A 17583-nucleotide genomic window follows, 5' to 3' on the forward strand; every position below is an offset into this window, starting at 1 on the left:
AATGATTTGTTCGGCAAAGTTAGGTTTGGAAACTGTATAATTTCCTTTTGGGGCGGGCATGCATAACACGGCATAACACCGGAGCCCCGCTGCGGGGAAGCTTTGGCGCTGTTCTGAGTTTGTTCTAATCTGTCAAAATGACGGAAGGCTTTCAGATTTTTCCGTCATTGTTAAAAAAAATCCGTCATAGACGGAAAATATTCAGTTAATGCGAACTCTGGTCACATTTTAGTTTTTTTTCTCAGTTTGCATCTCATGGCTTCCATAAATTTCAGTTTTGTGCTCTGGGATACGAGCTTCATATTGATATGTAAAAAGGACTACCAGGACTGACAAGAGTTGTCTTACGTCTTCAGAGATGAGGGTAAACTCAGGTGAAGCTTTCAGCAGGTCTAAGCAGTTTTTCCCCAACGTTTCCATGTCAAATGTAGCTTAACATTTCCCACAGAATATATGTCTTGTCATCTTAGATGTATAAACAAATTTCAACGTACCCTATCGTACAATAACACAATCTAGAAACACACAATTTCAGATTTCTATCTTGCTTGAGTTCAAATGTGGTGAGTTGTATGTAAAAAGAAGAAGAACCCCCCTTAAACCACTAAAGAGAACATGCTAGTAGACAGTTTCATCTGTCCACTATTGGAACACTTTACTCAAAGTGTCTTTCAGGACCCGTGCACTACAGAGCCCAAACAGCCTTTAAAGGGCAGCTTTCCTGACCAACAGGGTCTGTCATGCAGACGGGGAGGAAACAGGTGAGCACAGTGTGTGAGAGTAACTGTGAGTGATGAATAAGCAGAGAAAGGATTAGGGGTTATTGGAGGTCAGTTAGTTAGCAGAGTCCAGCTAAGGAGAACAAAGATGGAATTTGACCTGAGAGCAAACTTCTAGGGAGAAAAAACATGCAAAACAATTCCCAAACAGGTCAATCCAATCCTTTTTCCAGCCCTATATATGGCTGGAGTTGACTGTACCAAGCATTCCTGAGGTGAAGAATTGAATAGATCGACCCAGACAGGAATTCTGACTTGTGTAGGACACCAAAAGTGACAAACCATCAGAGTTCAGAGAGGTTTAGGAGACTGTAGGAGCACAGGCAGAGAGTGTATACGTGTGTTTTCTGGTTTCCAAGAATGTACCTCTGCAGATATTTGAATCCAGTAGACTTGAAATGTAATTAACGGATTCAAATGCAGCATTTAAAATGTGAGCTGTGTGTATCCACTGCTCTCCGTACCTTGTCCTTCTCCCTCCGGATGGCGCTCTCCAGCTCGTCCAGCTTGTGCTGCAGCTGGGTGATGATGTCAGTTTCAGCCTCCATTTGGTCCAGCTCCGCCTGCCTCTCGCCCTGCAGCAGGGCCCGCTCCATCTCCGCCTGGAGGGGGGGGGGGGGGGGGGGGGGGGGCACACAACCTCCGTCACTCAGTGTTACCGGTGAGCGGTGTGTACAATTACAGAAGTATTAGAAGCTAAATGTTGTCTAAGTATTAAAGTACTGTCCTGTTCCTTCTGACTAAAATATTATGATATCACCCGATTAATAATAATAAAGAATAAATGTGAGAGCAGCATGTCCTTTTTTTAGCTGATAGAGGTGGAGCTATTACAAACTACTTTATATAAAAAGGTCTGATACACAAATCTGTTTTCCTATTTTGGATTTTGGCAAAGTATTGGATCATTTGAACATTTATCACAATTAAACCATGTGAGAAGTTTAAAAGGAAAAGTAATCTCTATTTGGTGGAGTTGTTTACTAACTCCACCAAACTTAAAGGCATCTGAAATTGGACCTCCCAATACCCATAAAAGGGATGGTAACCACTAGTTTACTCTTAACAATGTGTTGGATTTCCAAAGCTTGTTATAAATTGTGTCAAATCTTATTTTCTTTTTGTAAGATTTTTCGGACTGCCAGTGCCTTTAGTGAAGTGGCCTGGTTAGACATCAGGGAGGACTCGCAGTGAAATGGTCCAAGGCATGATTTGAACCCGGGTACTCGCACACCGAGCCCCTGTATATGGGCAGCCAAATCTAACAACTGATCTATACGGTGGCCCGATTGTGTCAAATCTTTATCTGTAAAATAATAAGCCGCCAAATATGGAATCAGCCTGGGCTTTAGGTTTTAGGCCCCCACAGAGTAACTGAGGCACAGTGTAATGATGCTGTGGAGAACAGAAGTTTTAGGTTGATTACAATGTATGTGTTTGACTTGAGTCCAGCCTGGGTTCACACTGAGGTAAACAACAATCTGTTTCCGTCAGCTGTAGTACCTCTTGTTTGGACTCCTGGAGTTGTTGCTCCAGCTCCGTAAACCTGCTTTTCAGCTCATCGATCCGAGCGAGAACGCGAACGCGCTCGTCTTCCAGGTAACCGAGCTCCAGACGACCCGAACCCAACGAGTCCTCGTGCTGCAGGGACAGAAACAGAGCAGGCTTTAGAGAAATGAAGGCAAGCTATTAGAGGAAGGGAGAGAGAGATGGGCGGTTTCAGTGGGTAGAAGTTTGGTAGAAGAATGTACAAGTTATAACCAATTCAAACCAGATAATGGCACATTACAGCAAAGTGCAATGCCAAATAAAGATGGCATTCGCTAAAACCCTTACATAACAACAACAACAGCAAGATAGAAAAAAGACATGAGGCGAGAGATAGGTTCATGCAGGAGCCACTGTAATGAAAGGCTTCTAATGACTTAAAACGTCTGTAAGACCTCCACAAACAGTCTAAAAAGCCAATAAATAGGAATACAAAATGGAATAAGTAGTTGAGTTTAGTGTCTCGCTGATGTATTCTTCTAATATTTACACTACAGCAATCATTTGTTGAATCATTTGTTGAATCAGTCCCTTTATTCTTTCAGCCAACAATTATGTAAAGACAATATAAACTAATAACTTTGAATTATTGACTGATATTGTTTGTACACATGCTGAGAATAGCGTGACAATCAAGGCGTTAATGATAAAGGCTTTTCAACTATGATTTCCTGAATGTTGATGGATTCTTTTTAGAAAGCTGCATAAATAACTAACTCACTGTTTAGCTATACATTTATAAAACAACAAAATAGAGGAAGGAGCATTTTTACTTTAACTCCTTATTTTTAAATAAATATTTGATTTGATCTTTTATTGGACATTTTACTTTTCTTATGTTTCTATAAATATATTATATTTTATTTAATGTTTTTTATTTGAAATTCTAATCTAACTTTTTTGTATAGATATTTAAAAACAATTATTTCATCTAAAATTGAGCAGTCACAAAATCGATTTCCCCCCACGATAAAAAATGTATTATGATTAAACCTGATATCAACAGATATTCACAGCATTAGCATAAATGACTTATGCACACATTCCTTTTGAAGCTTTCACTTTAAAGCCATGCCCATTATTAGCACATGCTGGTTCCATAGTGGCATGCAGAGAGCGTCTTATGGAGGAGCGTCCCCTCTGACCTGTCTGTCCCCATTGTGCAGAGCTGCGCTGAGAGCAGGAGACGTCCTCACCTCCTGATGCGTGCTCTCCGTGCTGCTGCACTCCTCCTTCAGGTTCTCCTCGTCGCTCTCCCTCTGCCTCTGCAGCAGACGCAGCGTGGCCTGGGACGGCGTTCCTCCCAGGATGTTCTCCTGGGACAGCATCCGCCCCGAGCCGTCCGTCAGCGCCCCGGGGAAACCCGTCCTCCCCGAGCCCAGCGGCTCCAGCTCGCTGCCGTCTCCTTTGTTGTACTCTGCGCAGAGGTTCAGGATGGTCTCCAGTCGCTGTCTCTCCTGTGACAAAAAGTATACACTCGATTAAACAGGGACTTCAGTTAAGGGTTTTCTCAAACCTTAGCAACAGATTGGTTCAGAAGACACATTATCACATACTTTACAGAGGCCCTATTATGCTTTTGGGGTTGTCCCTGTAGTGTGCTAAGTATGTTTTTGTGCATGTAAATGGTCTGAAAGGAAAAAATCCCAAATTCCCTCCCTGCCTGAAACGCTTCCATTGGACTTCCTTGTTTACTTCCACAACACAGTGACATCACTATGTAACACTTGCGCTTCTATATGCTAGCGCTCAAACACATTGCACGTGATAGGCTATTGATGGAAACATATCAATGGGGAGCTGATATATGACTCGTGTACTCATTTCTTTAATAAAGAAGGAGCTATATTAGTTTGTATATCTTAACACACTGATAATAATATAAGCCTACGGAACATTAGATCAAATCAAGCTGTGGTCGGGAATATGTCCCTTCTTTTTCATTTCCTGTGTGTGTGCAGGGTGGCGGGGCGGAGCTGCTGGTGACAATCTGAAGACGGCCAGCTGGACAGGGGAGGAGATAGCAGGCCTGATGCCAAAAGAAACATGTTTTATTTGTAATACATTCGACATTATATTTGCTGCAACCAACAGAAAACACTGATCTGTGAAACAGGTGGGAGGAAAAGTTCTGGGAGGTGAAACACTTTTATATGTTACTTTGATTTTGAACTGTGGAAACACAATACTGTCAGTATGAAAGAAAACCAGTGATTTAGCAGGATCAAATTAGTCTCTTAGAGCAGACATGAAGTTTGTCATGACTTCTCTCCCCCCTGAAACAACACAGCCGCCCACAGGACTCCCCCCGAATGCTGCACGGGAGTCAGATATGTGTCTGGTTGTCCAGCTGTCACTATGAGGGGTCAGCCCACCTATGGGGGGCCAACAGGCCAGACTCTTAATGTCAGCTGCTGTCTGCAGACTCTGCGTCTCTCAGGTCGGCACAGCACCGTGAGCCTTAAAGGCACATGATGGCTACATGTTTAGTGGCAACAATAATAATGACTAGCTCCTGTTATCCGTGCTCAGACTATATATTGAAATAAAAGGAATATTTGAAAAAGAAAGTAAACAAGACTGGTATCAACACTAAAGTAAATGCTACTGTGTGCAAGAGACTGTTTAAATGTGCATGAATGATGTTAAAGGTTGCTCTGTTTTAAAGAGTAAGTAAGTTGGCTTGTCGGTTTTGTCGTGAAACATCTACTACTGTGTGTTGGGAAAATATATAAATGGCAGAGCTTTTAATGGAATGGCAATGTCTTGCTTGAATGATGGGGTTTTTCACCCATATATTGAGGAAGACTTATTTAATAGTCTAGTGTGTGGACCATGCGTTAAGACTTTAGATGTCCACTTTTTGGAACTGTATATGGATGGAAACCAATTTTGAAACGATACCAATGGAGTGTTATTCTTTGTATAACTTCTATCACAAAACATAAAAAGTCATGAATTTTGACGTTGGTTTTTTGGTCACTATAACCACACGTGGCAAACAGTAGTAATAAAATAAAATAAATTAAAGGTAGGGTAGGTAAGTTTGAGAAACCGGCTCGAGATCGCTAGAATTTGAAAATACACAACCGGAGAAAATCTGCCACTTCCTTACAGAGCCCCTCCTCCAACACACACGAACGCGCACATGACCAATGAGGGCACGAGATAAGTGTGTGCACAGATGGAAGGCTGACAGGCAGGTAGGCCATCCAGTTATTTTAGCCGGGCCGGCTAAAATGATTGGTCGTGCTTTTTACAGTATTACGGCTTCCACAGATGACATCTTTTAATGGATTTTTTGTCAAAGCACTTAAGATATTCATTGCTATCGGGATGTTAAGAGCATTCCATGGAATATAACAAAAAGTGTATCTCGAGCCGGTTTCTCAAACTTACATACCCCACCTTTAAGTAAGTCATCAAATATAGCATTATTTATCTAAAGTTAGCTAACTTTGGATGTTAGCTTAAAAGCTATCGCTGAGCAACAGTTGGTTTAATTTCTTCTGAGCTGCATTTAAAAAAGTGCTATTTCCTCTTTCAAAATGTATTTAGTCTAAGATGTTTTAATGAAGAATGTAAGATATATAACAAATATAGAGTTACGATTTGACCTTACAGTATGTCAAATAAGTCCATGAATTGTGTTGCAGAGAGTGAGTATGATAACATTTCAACAAAAATAATGTAATAATAATGTAGCTTTTTCGCTTGTTTTAAAAGCAAAGTGGTTTGGAGCAGAGGAAGCACTGTTCTACTTGATGCTCTTGAGCTCCAGTTCCGGCCCAATCTGTTTCCTGTCGCGTAGGAACACTTGGCAGCTAAATAAATGCCCTGGTGTATCTTCTCCCCCAGACTGCAGGAGCACAGCCTCCCACTGTGGGAGCATCTGCATGATGAGGAGCTACAGCCCCACCATTAGCTGCAACCTGTAATCTGTTAGCTTCTAACTGAGTGGGCGGGAGTAAAAGACCCCTTTGGGCTGTGTAACAGTGCTGTACATTTTCAACAGAAAAGAGTCAAACTTCAAACATCTACTGGCAGGTCTACAACTACTCATGAGTCCGCCCACTCAACATCTGCTTGAACATACAGATTAGACCACTCAGCGTTCTGACGCCCCGTGAGAAAGGTGATTGAAAGCCGGCTCTAACATTGTCTCGTTTCATTGCCAGACAGCCTTCAGGCTACCAAACCTGTATGATGCATGAGTAGCAGGATCACAGACAGATTTGAAACCATTAAATGTGTTATGGCCTCAACATAAAATCAACTTGACACAGAATCATATATGCAACCTGTGCTCAATTCATGCTCCTTATCAGCTGCATGTTGACAGTTCTGCGTGAATCCCATATTTTCTGTGGTTCTCAAGCGGGACTTTTAACACATTTTTAAGATCAGAGGTTGTTTTCCAGAGGCACTGAACATCCTAAATTACAAAATAAATCTGTAATCAAAACTTCACTTGGATCTGAGAATATAGAACAAAACTGCGTGTTTACTCACTCTCATGATGATCGCTGGGACAAGTTACAGCTCAAAGCTTGAAATGAGGCACACGCTCAAGCCAAGACAGATTGGTGAAAAGACAGATGAACTAAGGCCCCGGCTCCACGAGGACAAATACAGCAAAACGCATCGGAGTAACGCAAATGCAACCGCAAAAAACCTTCCGTCCCCACGCAATATACACCGGATTGTGTCAAGCTCCACGAGACGGCTCCGTTTACATCCAAACGCTGGAAAAGCTGCAGTACATATGCCGAACCTGTACGTGGCGCTGTAACTTCCTCCACAAAAGCAGCAACTTCCTCCACAAAAGCAGCGAAGAAGAATGGTTGTCATGGCTGCACTTCTGTGTATTCTCCGCGGTGGGGGCCGACAGAACCGGGCAGAGTTTTTTGCCGGTCAGCAGTGGCGGCTCCAGAGTATTTGTGTTGGGTAATCTATGGTAGGGCTAACCCATACAGTGGTGGGGCTCAAGTCAGTATTTGCAATGTAATTACATACACGCTATATCGCCCCTCTTGACAGTGAAACGCCACGCGTGAGGTTTAGATTATTTCCCTGTCTCAATCCAAATTGAACTGTATGAAATAAAAAGGCACATTTGTCTTGTAGTAAATAAAAAGGGCGACCTGGAGCCAATCCTGCAATTTCCCCACAGGTGAAAGAGTTCACATGCTGAAAACCCAACCCCTGCAGGGGGGTCTGGAGGGATTCTCCCCCAGGAGATTTTTTAAAATACTAACATAAAATACACATTCTGGTACTCTCTTGAGAAGAAAAATAAATAAATCTATTACTACATATTTAAAAAAATGAATGCCATTTTTGTTTTTTGTTACTTTGTTCTGAAAGCTGAACCTGCTGCTCCTCACAGAGAGCAGAGGGAAGAGGCTGTGTGAATTACTTTGTGGATAAGGGTGCATAGCCCCCATTGTTCTGTGTGTCAAAATGAAAGACAGCCCACACACCTATCAATCATCAAACCGTGGGGTCTTATTTCACATAATGTTGTATCGATGTATAGAGATGTACTACCGCTAAAGTATTCTCCGTCGGGACTTCCTGCAACAACACCACGCCGTTATCGTGATTCTGATTGGCCAGAAGACATTATCAAAGATGTTTTATTGAGAAGACGATCACTACGTGACAAAAGTTTTCAAAACCGTTTCTAGTCTTCGGTATTTCCAGACAAGTGGCTACTGAAATCAATCTTACTAACTGCTGTCTATGCAATTTACTCCGCGCGAGATGACGGACTTTATTTAGCTTACTTTAACATCATTTTTCATGGTGGGGCTAAGGTGGGGCTAAGCCATTTCTTGGTATGGCTGTAGCCTACCCCAGCCATACCCTGACACTGCCGGTCAGCGTGTGTTAAAGTTTAAATCTTCCGGACAAATTATAAAAGTGCCGGTCAAAGGTCTTCATTGTTATTTATTGAGCTTTAAAACAAATGAATAACGACGATATAATGATATATAATCATCAAATACATCTCTTTTTCCTCTCTTCTGACAGCGTCAGTGTCTGTCTCATGCAGCAGCTGATCCTGTAATGAGTGACCCGACAGTAAAAATGAACATATTTATAACTAGTTTAGTTTGAGAGGTAATTAAAATAGCTAAGGGTGATGATCTGACTTGAAGTGTGTGTTTTGCTCCCGCTGCATCACAGCGGCAGGAGCTGCGTGTCTCCGTCCTGTCAGATTAGACTTCACTCGCGTTTATGTCCATATTGAGATAAAGATAAATAATCTGAATTCAAGGAGGAGCTCCTGTAGATGTTGCACAAAGAACTGTAGCATGGTCAGTAGCGACTGGAGCACGATAGCAACCCCGCGGGGGAGAGGCGGGGCTATGAAAACGAATGACCGTATAGGCGACTCCACGGCCCCGTTGGACCCCCCAGAGCGCTCCGTTCCCAGATCTATCCACCTTTGGACCCGTTGTTGTTTGCGGGGTCTGTTTCTACGTTTCCCTTACGGCGTCGTGGAGCTTAGAGGGCTATACGCATGAGAAATATGCGGATTCAACCAGTTTCCGTCCTCGTGGAGCCGGGGCCTAATACTGGCTTTAAAAGGCTGGACCACCACCACCCCTCTGTGACACCACCTTAACAACAAACCCCCCTCATCCTCTGAATGACAAAGCTCCATGGTAACACTCAATCACCTGCTGCTCCACACACCACAACCAATGACTTCATATTGATTCACATTGGAGCGGTCTTCTTTGATAGAATGTGGCAGGTGTTCATATTGAGAAACTGCTTCATTTACGAAGGCTTATAAAATAGATTTCAAATGTACGCGGGTGCTAAGTAGGCTAATTGCCACCAATATAGCATTTGGTTTTGTTTGTACTCTAAAGTGTCATGTCGTTAGCCCTAGCCTATTTCCTACTTGTTCCTAGCTGTAACTTGAAAGCTAGCATGCTAACTAGCTACATAGCAAACAATTAAGTGGGACAATTTCTTTAAAATTATGCTAATGCTAATATTAACATATCAGGTAAACACGGCATAGACACTTTTACAAAAATGTAATATTGTGACATAAAGTATCCATAGTGTGAATGTTTATATAAAGGCTGGTGGACCAGATATATATCGAGCTAACAAGCTAAAGTGAAATGCAATAACAAAAGATGGTTAAAACCATGGCAAATTGTTATGTGGTCACCAGATGTTTTGTTACATCACCTGAATATACTGTGTATAATGTATATAATGTAGATATGTAATGTCATACATAATATAGAGCCTAGATTCTCAACTTTTTTATAGTAATTAGCCTAGCAGTCTTGATGTTAAAAAGGCCCAACTAACATGATAAATAAACATGTTAACAGCCTGGTACATAACATGATTTGGCTTTAAGTTATACATAGCCTTAATAAACATGATGACAACGGTGAAATGCCAAACTCAAGGCTGAAAAAAGGTATGTTAGTCCACATAAACGGATGACCTCACAGTCACCTATTTTATACGAATGTTCATGTATGGTTATCATCAAATTCATTGTTTTGTCTAAGGAAGCTGATCTGCTATCAGTTGAAACAGCCTAAATGAACTCTGCTGTGTCACCAGGGCTTACAGAGAAAAGCCAAGTCACAAGTCTGAAACCACCAACAATGTGATACACACACAAAGCTAAGTTTAGCCATGGTTTGCTAAAAGCTTCCTGAAAAGCAGTGTAATCATACGCTGTAATAATATCAAATAACACGGACACAAAATGTGCTTTGATGATTAAAAGTGAGTTAGTTAATATCAGCAGCTGCTGTAAATCCCAATCACGTGAGGTTTTATAAAGAGCCTCAGTGAAAGTGCTCCAGACTCAGTGTCTATCAGAGGTCCGCACTTCCAGACAACCGGGAGTTTTTAGAGGAATGCCTGGTTGCCAGAGTCTCTGAGCTCCCCACCCACAGACACTGGTTCACACATTCCTAAGGCCTCCACCGCTCACCTAGTGGGTGGCTCTCAGGACAACTGGGTGTGATAGAGACAGATGGAGCAGGTGATGTTTCTTTCTTAATATATGGCTATTCAAAGCTAACGGTTCATAATAAACCCTACTGCCAAGTTGACTTAAAATCGGCCCGTTAATTATTCGTAAACCTGCAGACAAACTGACCAACAAACCAAACCAGGTCATAACTTTAACTGTATTCAAAACAATTATTTCATTGCTAAAACCATAATGAATAATCCTGAAAAACAAACCAGTAACTCAAAAGTATGAAATCTAACCCAAACTTGTTTTTAGATTAAACAACTGGAAGACGAAATGACTACACTCAATGGCACATGTCATTTACTTATTTTTTTCATGATTCTCTTGAGACAGTTTCTGAAAAAGAGGTCTCAAATGTTCTCAGGTTTATTTGGGCCAGTTCCACTTTTCTGCACACCTTGCTAAATGTGAAATAAGAAGTTTCCATGCTCGAAATGACCAAACGTAGAACTAGAAACTAAGGGAAATGACGTACTGTCACTTTAAACTCAGTAAGGAATATGGATTTCCTATAAGTAATGATTCCATCTCATGTACTGTAGACAGTATTTCTAACGTGACATCCCATTTTGTCAGTTTTCCCTCTTTGAGTCAGTACGATCTCATCACTTTACTCTTAACTTTCCTTATGTTCATCCTCGCAGCAGTCAGCATCTCTTCCTCATGTCTCCCCCTCTCCCCAGGGAGTCAGCGTCTCCTGTTTTCTCTCATGCCCTTTAAAGTGTCTCCCTCCTCTTCCCCTTCTCCTCCCCGAGCGCCCTGGGGCCATTCCCTGCCTGCGTAATTCAGATCAGAGCAGCTTCTTCAGAAGTGTACAGCCGTATTTTCTTCACCTTCGTCACAGGCGTAAACAGAGATCTCAGGCGCATAGAGTAAACCGGAGAAAGTTCAACAAAGCTGTATTCTCTACATATATCTGCAGGGGCGGCGTCACAGTCGGCAAAACAAATCCCATTCATGATCAGATTCTGATCCTTAGAGGGTTTTTGAGTCCCAGAGGGAGGAACAAACAGATGAACCTAACAAGAGGTTTTTTTTCTGAGGCTGCTTTTATCTTCTTCTCCTCCCCCCGTGGAACACATGAGCATCAAAGCCAGGCAGGGGGAATAGGACAAGCCGGGTCTCTGCGAACCTCTCAGAATAATAAGCTGGTGGTCCTGCGCGTTGATGTCACTGGAACTGATCTCACGATGAAACTGTGGAGTTGCTGCTCCCGAAGGAGGGCGTCTGGCATTTAAACCGCTGAAGCTTCCTCTTCAACTGGGATCCAAGCCCTGGAGGCGTCTCTCAAAGTGACGACTGGGGTTCCAATTATCATGTCAAACACTTCCAGCGTAGAAATAAAAACATCAAAGACTATATACAGTGATTAAAGGCAGGGGTTGTATTTTCAAGTTCCCAAAAACACTGCTGCCGATAATAAGAAGGCTTGATTATTGTCCTAAGACTGAGATAAGTTGGCAAGAACTGCAGTTGGTTGCATCAGCTTTGTTAGGTTAAACTATTTGCTGTGCACAAGACATTATGAGATGAAATGTCTATAAGTCAATAGCAGCTGGTTGGTGCAGTTGTGCATGCTGTACTGTACCGTGTATCCATGAGTGTTTGGCCAGAGGAGATTTATAGAGCCAGAGTAAACGGCAGTCCCGAGCAAGCATTCGTCCAGCTGTCAAACTGGGAGATGCACACAGCCGCCTGGAGCTCAGCAGCCACTTTACAAGGAGTTCTATGTAAACTGTGAGCTTTTACGGAAAGAAAGAATACTACAAAAAGGTTGTTGTAGATCTATTAAGGCAAATGATAGTATTCTGAAACTGTTAGAAGTTTCTGTAACTACATAGCAGAAGTTCTTCAACAGGATCTCGTGTTATTCATTAGTCCAAATCAGTCAACGAAAACACCTAAGATATTCATCAAGAAACGACGTATACAACCATGCTAGCAGCTTTGCAAGGCTGCTGTAGCGCAAATTGTCAGCACCCTCGTACAAATTGGGTTACTGAATGTCCAGAGTGTTCATCGTGGCTGGCGTGAAAACAAATATCTAAGTGTGAAGAAGAAGGGTTATTTAAATAAAGTCGCCAACGACAAAGTCGAAATGGAGCGAAACAAAAGATTCATGAAACTTTTGTGCGATGCCGAAATTCTTGGACAAATGTAAGGAACGTCCACAGTTCGAGACAGCTACATGTCAGTGGTTCAATTGGTGTAATGTTGTGCCTCCTGCACGCTCTACCTAGGTACAACCTTCACTTAAACCCAACAGATTAAAAGTAATTTAGATCGATGTGAATTCCTGTTGTGTCAACGAGGAACTCCAGACAATGTGAGGACATACCACCCTCTACATTTAACACCACTCTCGGTGCCAATGCCTTTCTCTCCAAACAGGCCTTTCCCCTGTACAGTTCACAAGCATTAACCCCCCAATAGTTTGTCTGGAACAGTGTTTGTTTCCAATAGACTGTATGCAAACACTTAAATAGTTTTTAGCACACACATCTAACGGACAAGTAGTAGACCATGAGGAGATATTTGTTGAACTTGACAACATTTTCTATTCGAAAATATATAAAATGTCTGCATCTTTCAACTCAAATTACTTCCATCGATTGCCGGCATGACTCTCTGACCTCTTGACACACTTCAATAACCCCCATCTTTGATAAATCACTCTGGCTTTGATGTTGTGACTTATTGCCTGATAAATATGTGAAGTATTTGCCAAAAAATACCCCAGAGAATGGCTCAAGATGCCATTCTTACATGTTATGTTAACTGTCGATGTGGCAACATATATACTTAAGGGATTATTTTAGTACCTATTGCAGGATTCTGATTCACTTAGTTACGTCACTTTTGAATTCCCGTACGAAGCAAGTTCCTACGTGCCCCTCAGGTTTGAAACTTCCACACACTACAGATGAAGTCAGTACCCCTGCCTAATGTGAATACATGCAACATATATCTCAAGCTCGACAGGCACAGTGAAGCAGTGTGAAGGCCTGAAAGCCCCCCTTTGTTAATATCTGACCCCAGCAGCAGTGGGCCTTTCCAAACATTGTGTATCTTATCCAAATCAGAACCATCACAGGAACATCCTGAGTCTCTTTAAATCCCTTCAGAGAGAGACAGAGTGTGTTCATATTAGCAGCGGCATTGGTTACCTTCATGAGTGCTGCCACGCTGTTGAGGAAGAGCGGCTTGTCTTTAGCCAGAGCCAGCAGATAGAGCTGCTCCCTGCTCTGACCTCCCCTCAGCGCCGGGACAGTCCTGCTGCCAGCCAGCACATGATACCGGTCCATGACACACACACACACACACACACACTCAGACACTGGGGATCTCCAGCAGTGTAGCGTTGTTGCTCCCTATGCCTCCACACAGCTCCTCCTGTACTGTAAAGTGATTGAACAACCGGCTGTGCTACTTGGGGACGGATGGAGAGCAGCCCCCCCCCCCCCCCTCCCCTCCCCAGGTCTTGTGAGAGGAGGTGAAGGATCAGTGTGAACAGGGGCGGAGTTAAAGTTCAAAATATGTAGGGACTTCCTCGAATGGGAGGCGGCTTGCCGTTTGGTTCTAAGAAAAGCAGAGGGGCTAACTTTAAATATTCAGTGGAACATCACACTCTTTGTTAAAATAGACTAATGGATTAAATAATAACAAAATATATATGACTTTTCTTTTACTTTAGGTAACAGGTCTGCAACAAGCTTGAAGTTTTAGCTTTAGCAAATGCTGCATATTTCCTCATAGCCTCATTATTTCTCTTTTGCCTGATCAGTAATGCAGCGAATAAGGGCAACTCTTTGAAGTGCTTTGTGTGACGCATATAAATAAAAACTATAAAGACCTACAGACAGTTATATGTAAGTGAAGCGTATCAGGGGTTTCCAGGAGTCAGTGTGGCGATACATAACAAGGAGGAGGCCATGTGAAAAGGTGTTACTTGCAACCCTAATAACTCTGAAGCTACGGAGCCACTTCAAACGTGATCCTTGATGATTTCACACATTTGATTTCAAATGTTTCTTTTTCTTTACTTTTGTTGAGTTGTACATGTTTGCTAATATTTTGGACTGTCTTATTCTATGGGAATAATATGTATGCATTTTTTTTAAATGGGCTTAGTTCCCCTTTAAGGTATTCAGTTTAATTTTCTATGGATTACTGCAACGCATATTTTAATATTGTTATTAAGACTATTTCGTTTTCTCTCTAAGGAAGTACGATGATTGATAAACGATGAAAATAAAGGTTTTCATTACCTATTCTGATCATTCTGATTTAATGCATAAATGACAAACAATCTCTGGATCTTTTTCTGCTACTAAGATTTTTGGTTCATTCACTTTAAGAACATTACACAGGTAGACGACCCCCTCTAGTGGTGAGGTCACAACACAGTCATGAAATGATCATAGTATGTTCAATGTCACTCCTCTGCTGTATATTCTCTCATGATCACTTTAGCATCATGGAGAGAAAGAAGTCCGACCTGCCTCTGTGACATGACCCGTCCTAATCTGTCATTGTTTTCACACAGGAAATCCAAACGGGGCATATTTGTTGATGTTGTCTCAACACTGGATTACTGCAGCTGTCCTTTGGACAGGCTTTTTATCACTGTCCCAGATTAACAGTCACCTTAACTGTCTTTTCTGTTTGAGCCCTTTTAGTTAAAATTCATAACAGTGAGAAACGTAGTACCTGCCTAATGATGTGTGCACATCCGCAGGTTGATCCCTTGTATTAACATTTCAATTTGTACAATGTTTTATACAAAAAAGGGTAATTCACAACTCTGTAAAAACGTTTAATTAGCAATTATAAAGCTACACGTTCTGATTTTAAGTACTGTTTTGAAATACTTGATATAACTTACCCGAGTACTTCAATTTTATGCTACAAATAATTCTACTCCAGTACATTTTGGATGTAATTAGTTTTTTTAATCTACTGCATTTACTTCTCTTTTCACCTTCTGTCTGAAATAAGAGCCCAGTCTGCTCTGATTGGTTAGCTGGTTGTGTGATTGGTCAAAGGCTTAGAGATGTCCCGACCCTTAGCCTATCACATGTGTTGGAGCTTTAGCCAATAAAAGCGTGAGTGTTACATAGTGATGTCACTACGATACGTTAGTAAACAAATGAGTCCAATGGGGGCATTTCAGGCAGGGGGGGGGTGTGTGGAGGGAACTTTTACATGCACGAAACATATGTAATATGTAGATATGTAACACACTACAGGAAAGGGGAAAGCCCAACAAGCTTAATAGGGCCTCTTTAAGTGCTTCCTCACCACTGACAGTATACAGTGTAGGTGCAGGATATATTTGGCAGCCTAGGTGGGCAGATCTCGTCCCCCGGTAGCTGCTGGATATTTTTGGTCGTTGCTGGTGTTCTGTTCGACAGTGTGAGAGTATATTTGGTCTGTCAATCCTTTTGGACAGCAGCAAAGATGCCAACAATGCAGGAGGAGCATTTCACCGTGTCACGTACAGCCAGTGATGGAAGAACTAAGTACTAAGTATTGGCATCAAAATATACGTATAGTACTAAAAGTAAAAGTTCTGGTTATGGGTTCTGGGAATCTTCACCTATAATAATAGGCGAACCGCTTCAACACGTGTGTTTCGGTTTATTCACGGAATTCATTTTGTTATTCTACAGTATTGTTGTTTTATAGTTATTTGTTAATGTATATAACCCAATTTTCCTTTGAAATTGAAAAGGATATCGCATTGTGTTTGTTACTTTCGTTGCAGTTGTATATGTCTTAAGTGTAATTTGGCTTGGCTTCCTATTTTGTATGGACATGCTTTTATTTTGAAGGAGAGTTAGCGCTGTTGACAGGAAGTTGTTGTTCCTATGGAAACAACGTCACGGAGATTAACGGAAAAAAGTCATATCTACATATAAAGACGGAGAAAGTAAACGAAGAGGCACAAGCTCTTACGTTGATATTGGAGTTTTCAATAAATTGAATTGAAAAAACAGAATAACAGAATAACGAAATTGAAACCCGAACAGTAGGCTACTCCATCGAACGAATATTCGGATATTCGGGTACAGCCCTAATATTTATTAGTTGATTTCAACTTTGTTTTATGTAATAATCTGTATCTGGAAAGCTGTCAGAACAATATTGGCTTCTATAATTTAAAACATGTAAAAGTACCTCAAAATTGTACTTAAGTCGAGAAAATGTACTTCACTAAATCCCAGCACTGAGTACAGCAGACATCTGTGTCACAAAGACAGAGTAGAAAGGCACTCTGAGAGCACAGACCCCCACCAAGGTTGTTTGCCAACGTGAAAATTAATGTGTGTAACGGAACTGCTCTAAAATGGAATGGGTTCTTCATGGCTCTTTAATGACTACACCCTTTCAAGTTTCATAAAAATGGGGCCAGTAGTTTTTCCATAAACATGCTGGCAGACAGACAAACAACCTAAGATAGAACGTTGCTGTGCCGCAGTTCCAGCCATTAGTACACCATAAAACGGAAAAACGTTTCTGAGAGGAAGCAATACAATAGTTTTTCAAATCAATAAAATCATTTAAAATCAATATTGTGAGTCAAGTCGTAGGTTTATTTAGTATAAAGGAAACAGCGAGCCTGTCATCAATGAAAAAAGAACACTAACAGGATCCTGATCAAACCGTCAGTGGTCTTTTTTTGTCATTCTCACGGCACATTACTCTACACCTATTTTGACCTTGATTCAATATTTTTGCATTATTCTCATGTCTAGGTTAAAATCATCATGTTGTGACTTTTTCTGAGGATCTGTACCAAACAAAGATATGTTCTCTCTGTAGAATGCAATTACTCGGCCGGGACAGCTTTTAGGCACTTCAAGCATTTATTCAGAATATTATTTTGACACATATTTTCTGCCTTTAACTTTAACACTGCCTTTAAGCCTCTCATGTTGGGCTTTACCAAAGAAGCATTTAACAATGTTTGACATTAACCAACCTCCCCAGGGGAAATGACACCGGGATCATCACAAAAAGATAATATATCAAACGGCCAAGAAAAAAATAGCAAATGACAATTCAAGAGTTTGCCTTTGTGAGTTGAAAGAGAAGCTTTCTTTATCCCTCTTCGAAGAAACAGCATACACGTGCTGGTCTGATCTGATGTGTAACAGAAAGTGATGAGGGAACCCAACGGGCTGCTCATTCAAAACAAAGCAGTATTCCTCATAACGT

The 17583-nt window shown here is 41.4% G+C and overlaps 1 protein-coding gene across 7 annotated transcripts in view; it reads right to left on the minus strand.

Annotated features, from left to right (window-relative positions):
* Positions 1-17583, minus strand: part of phldb1b (pleckstrin homology-like domain, family B, member 1b) — a 135377-nt gene that overhangs the window by 31458 nt on the left and 86336 nt on the right. For 5 of the 7 annotated variants that reach the window (XM_034113245.1, XM_034113243.1, XM_034113241.1 and 2 more), the window contains 3 exons: positions 3473-3784; positions 2283-2420; positions 1244-1381 (listed from right to left, as the gene is read on the minus strand). In XM_034113245.1, the coding sequence (XP_033969136.1) occupies positions 1244-1381; positions 2283-2420; positions 3473-3784 (588 nt within the window). The remainder of the gene's footprint in view (positions 1-1243; positions 1382-2282; positions 2421-3472; positions 3785-17583) is intronic. The other 2 variants (XM_034113246.1, XM_034113244.1) reach the window with 1 other exon arrangement.

The sequence above is a fragment of the Trematomus bernacchii genome, unplaced genomic scaffold (assembly GCF_902827165.1).
Source record: "Trematomus bernacchii unplaced genomic scaffold, fTreBer1.1, whole genome shotgun sequence".
Lineage (NCBI taxonomy): Eukaryota > Metazoa > Chordata > Actinopteri > Perciformes > Nototheniidae > Trematomus > Trematomus bernacchii.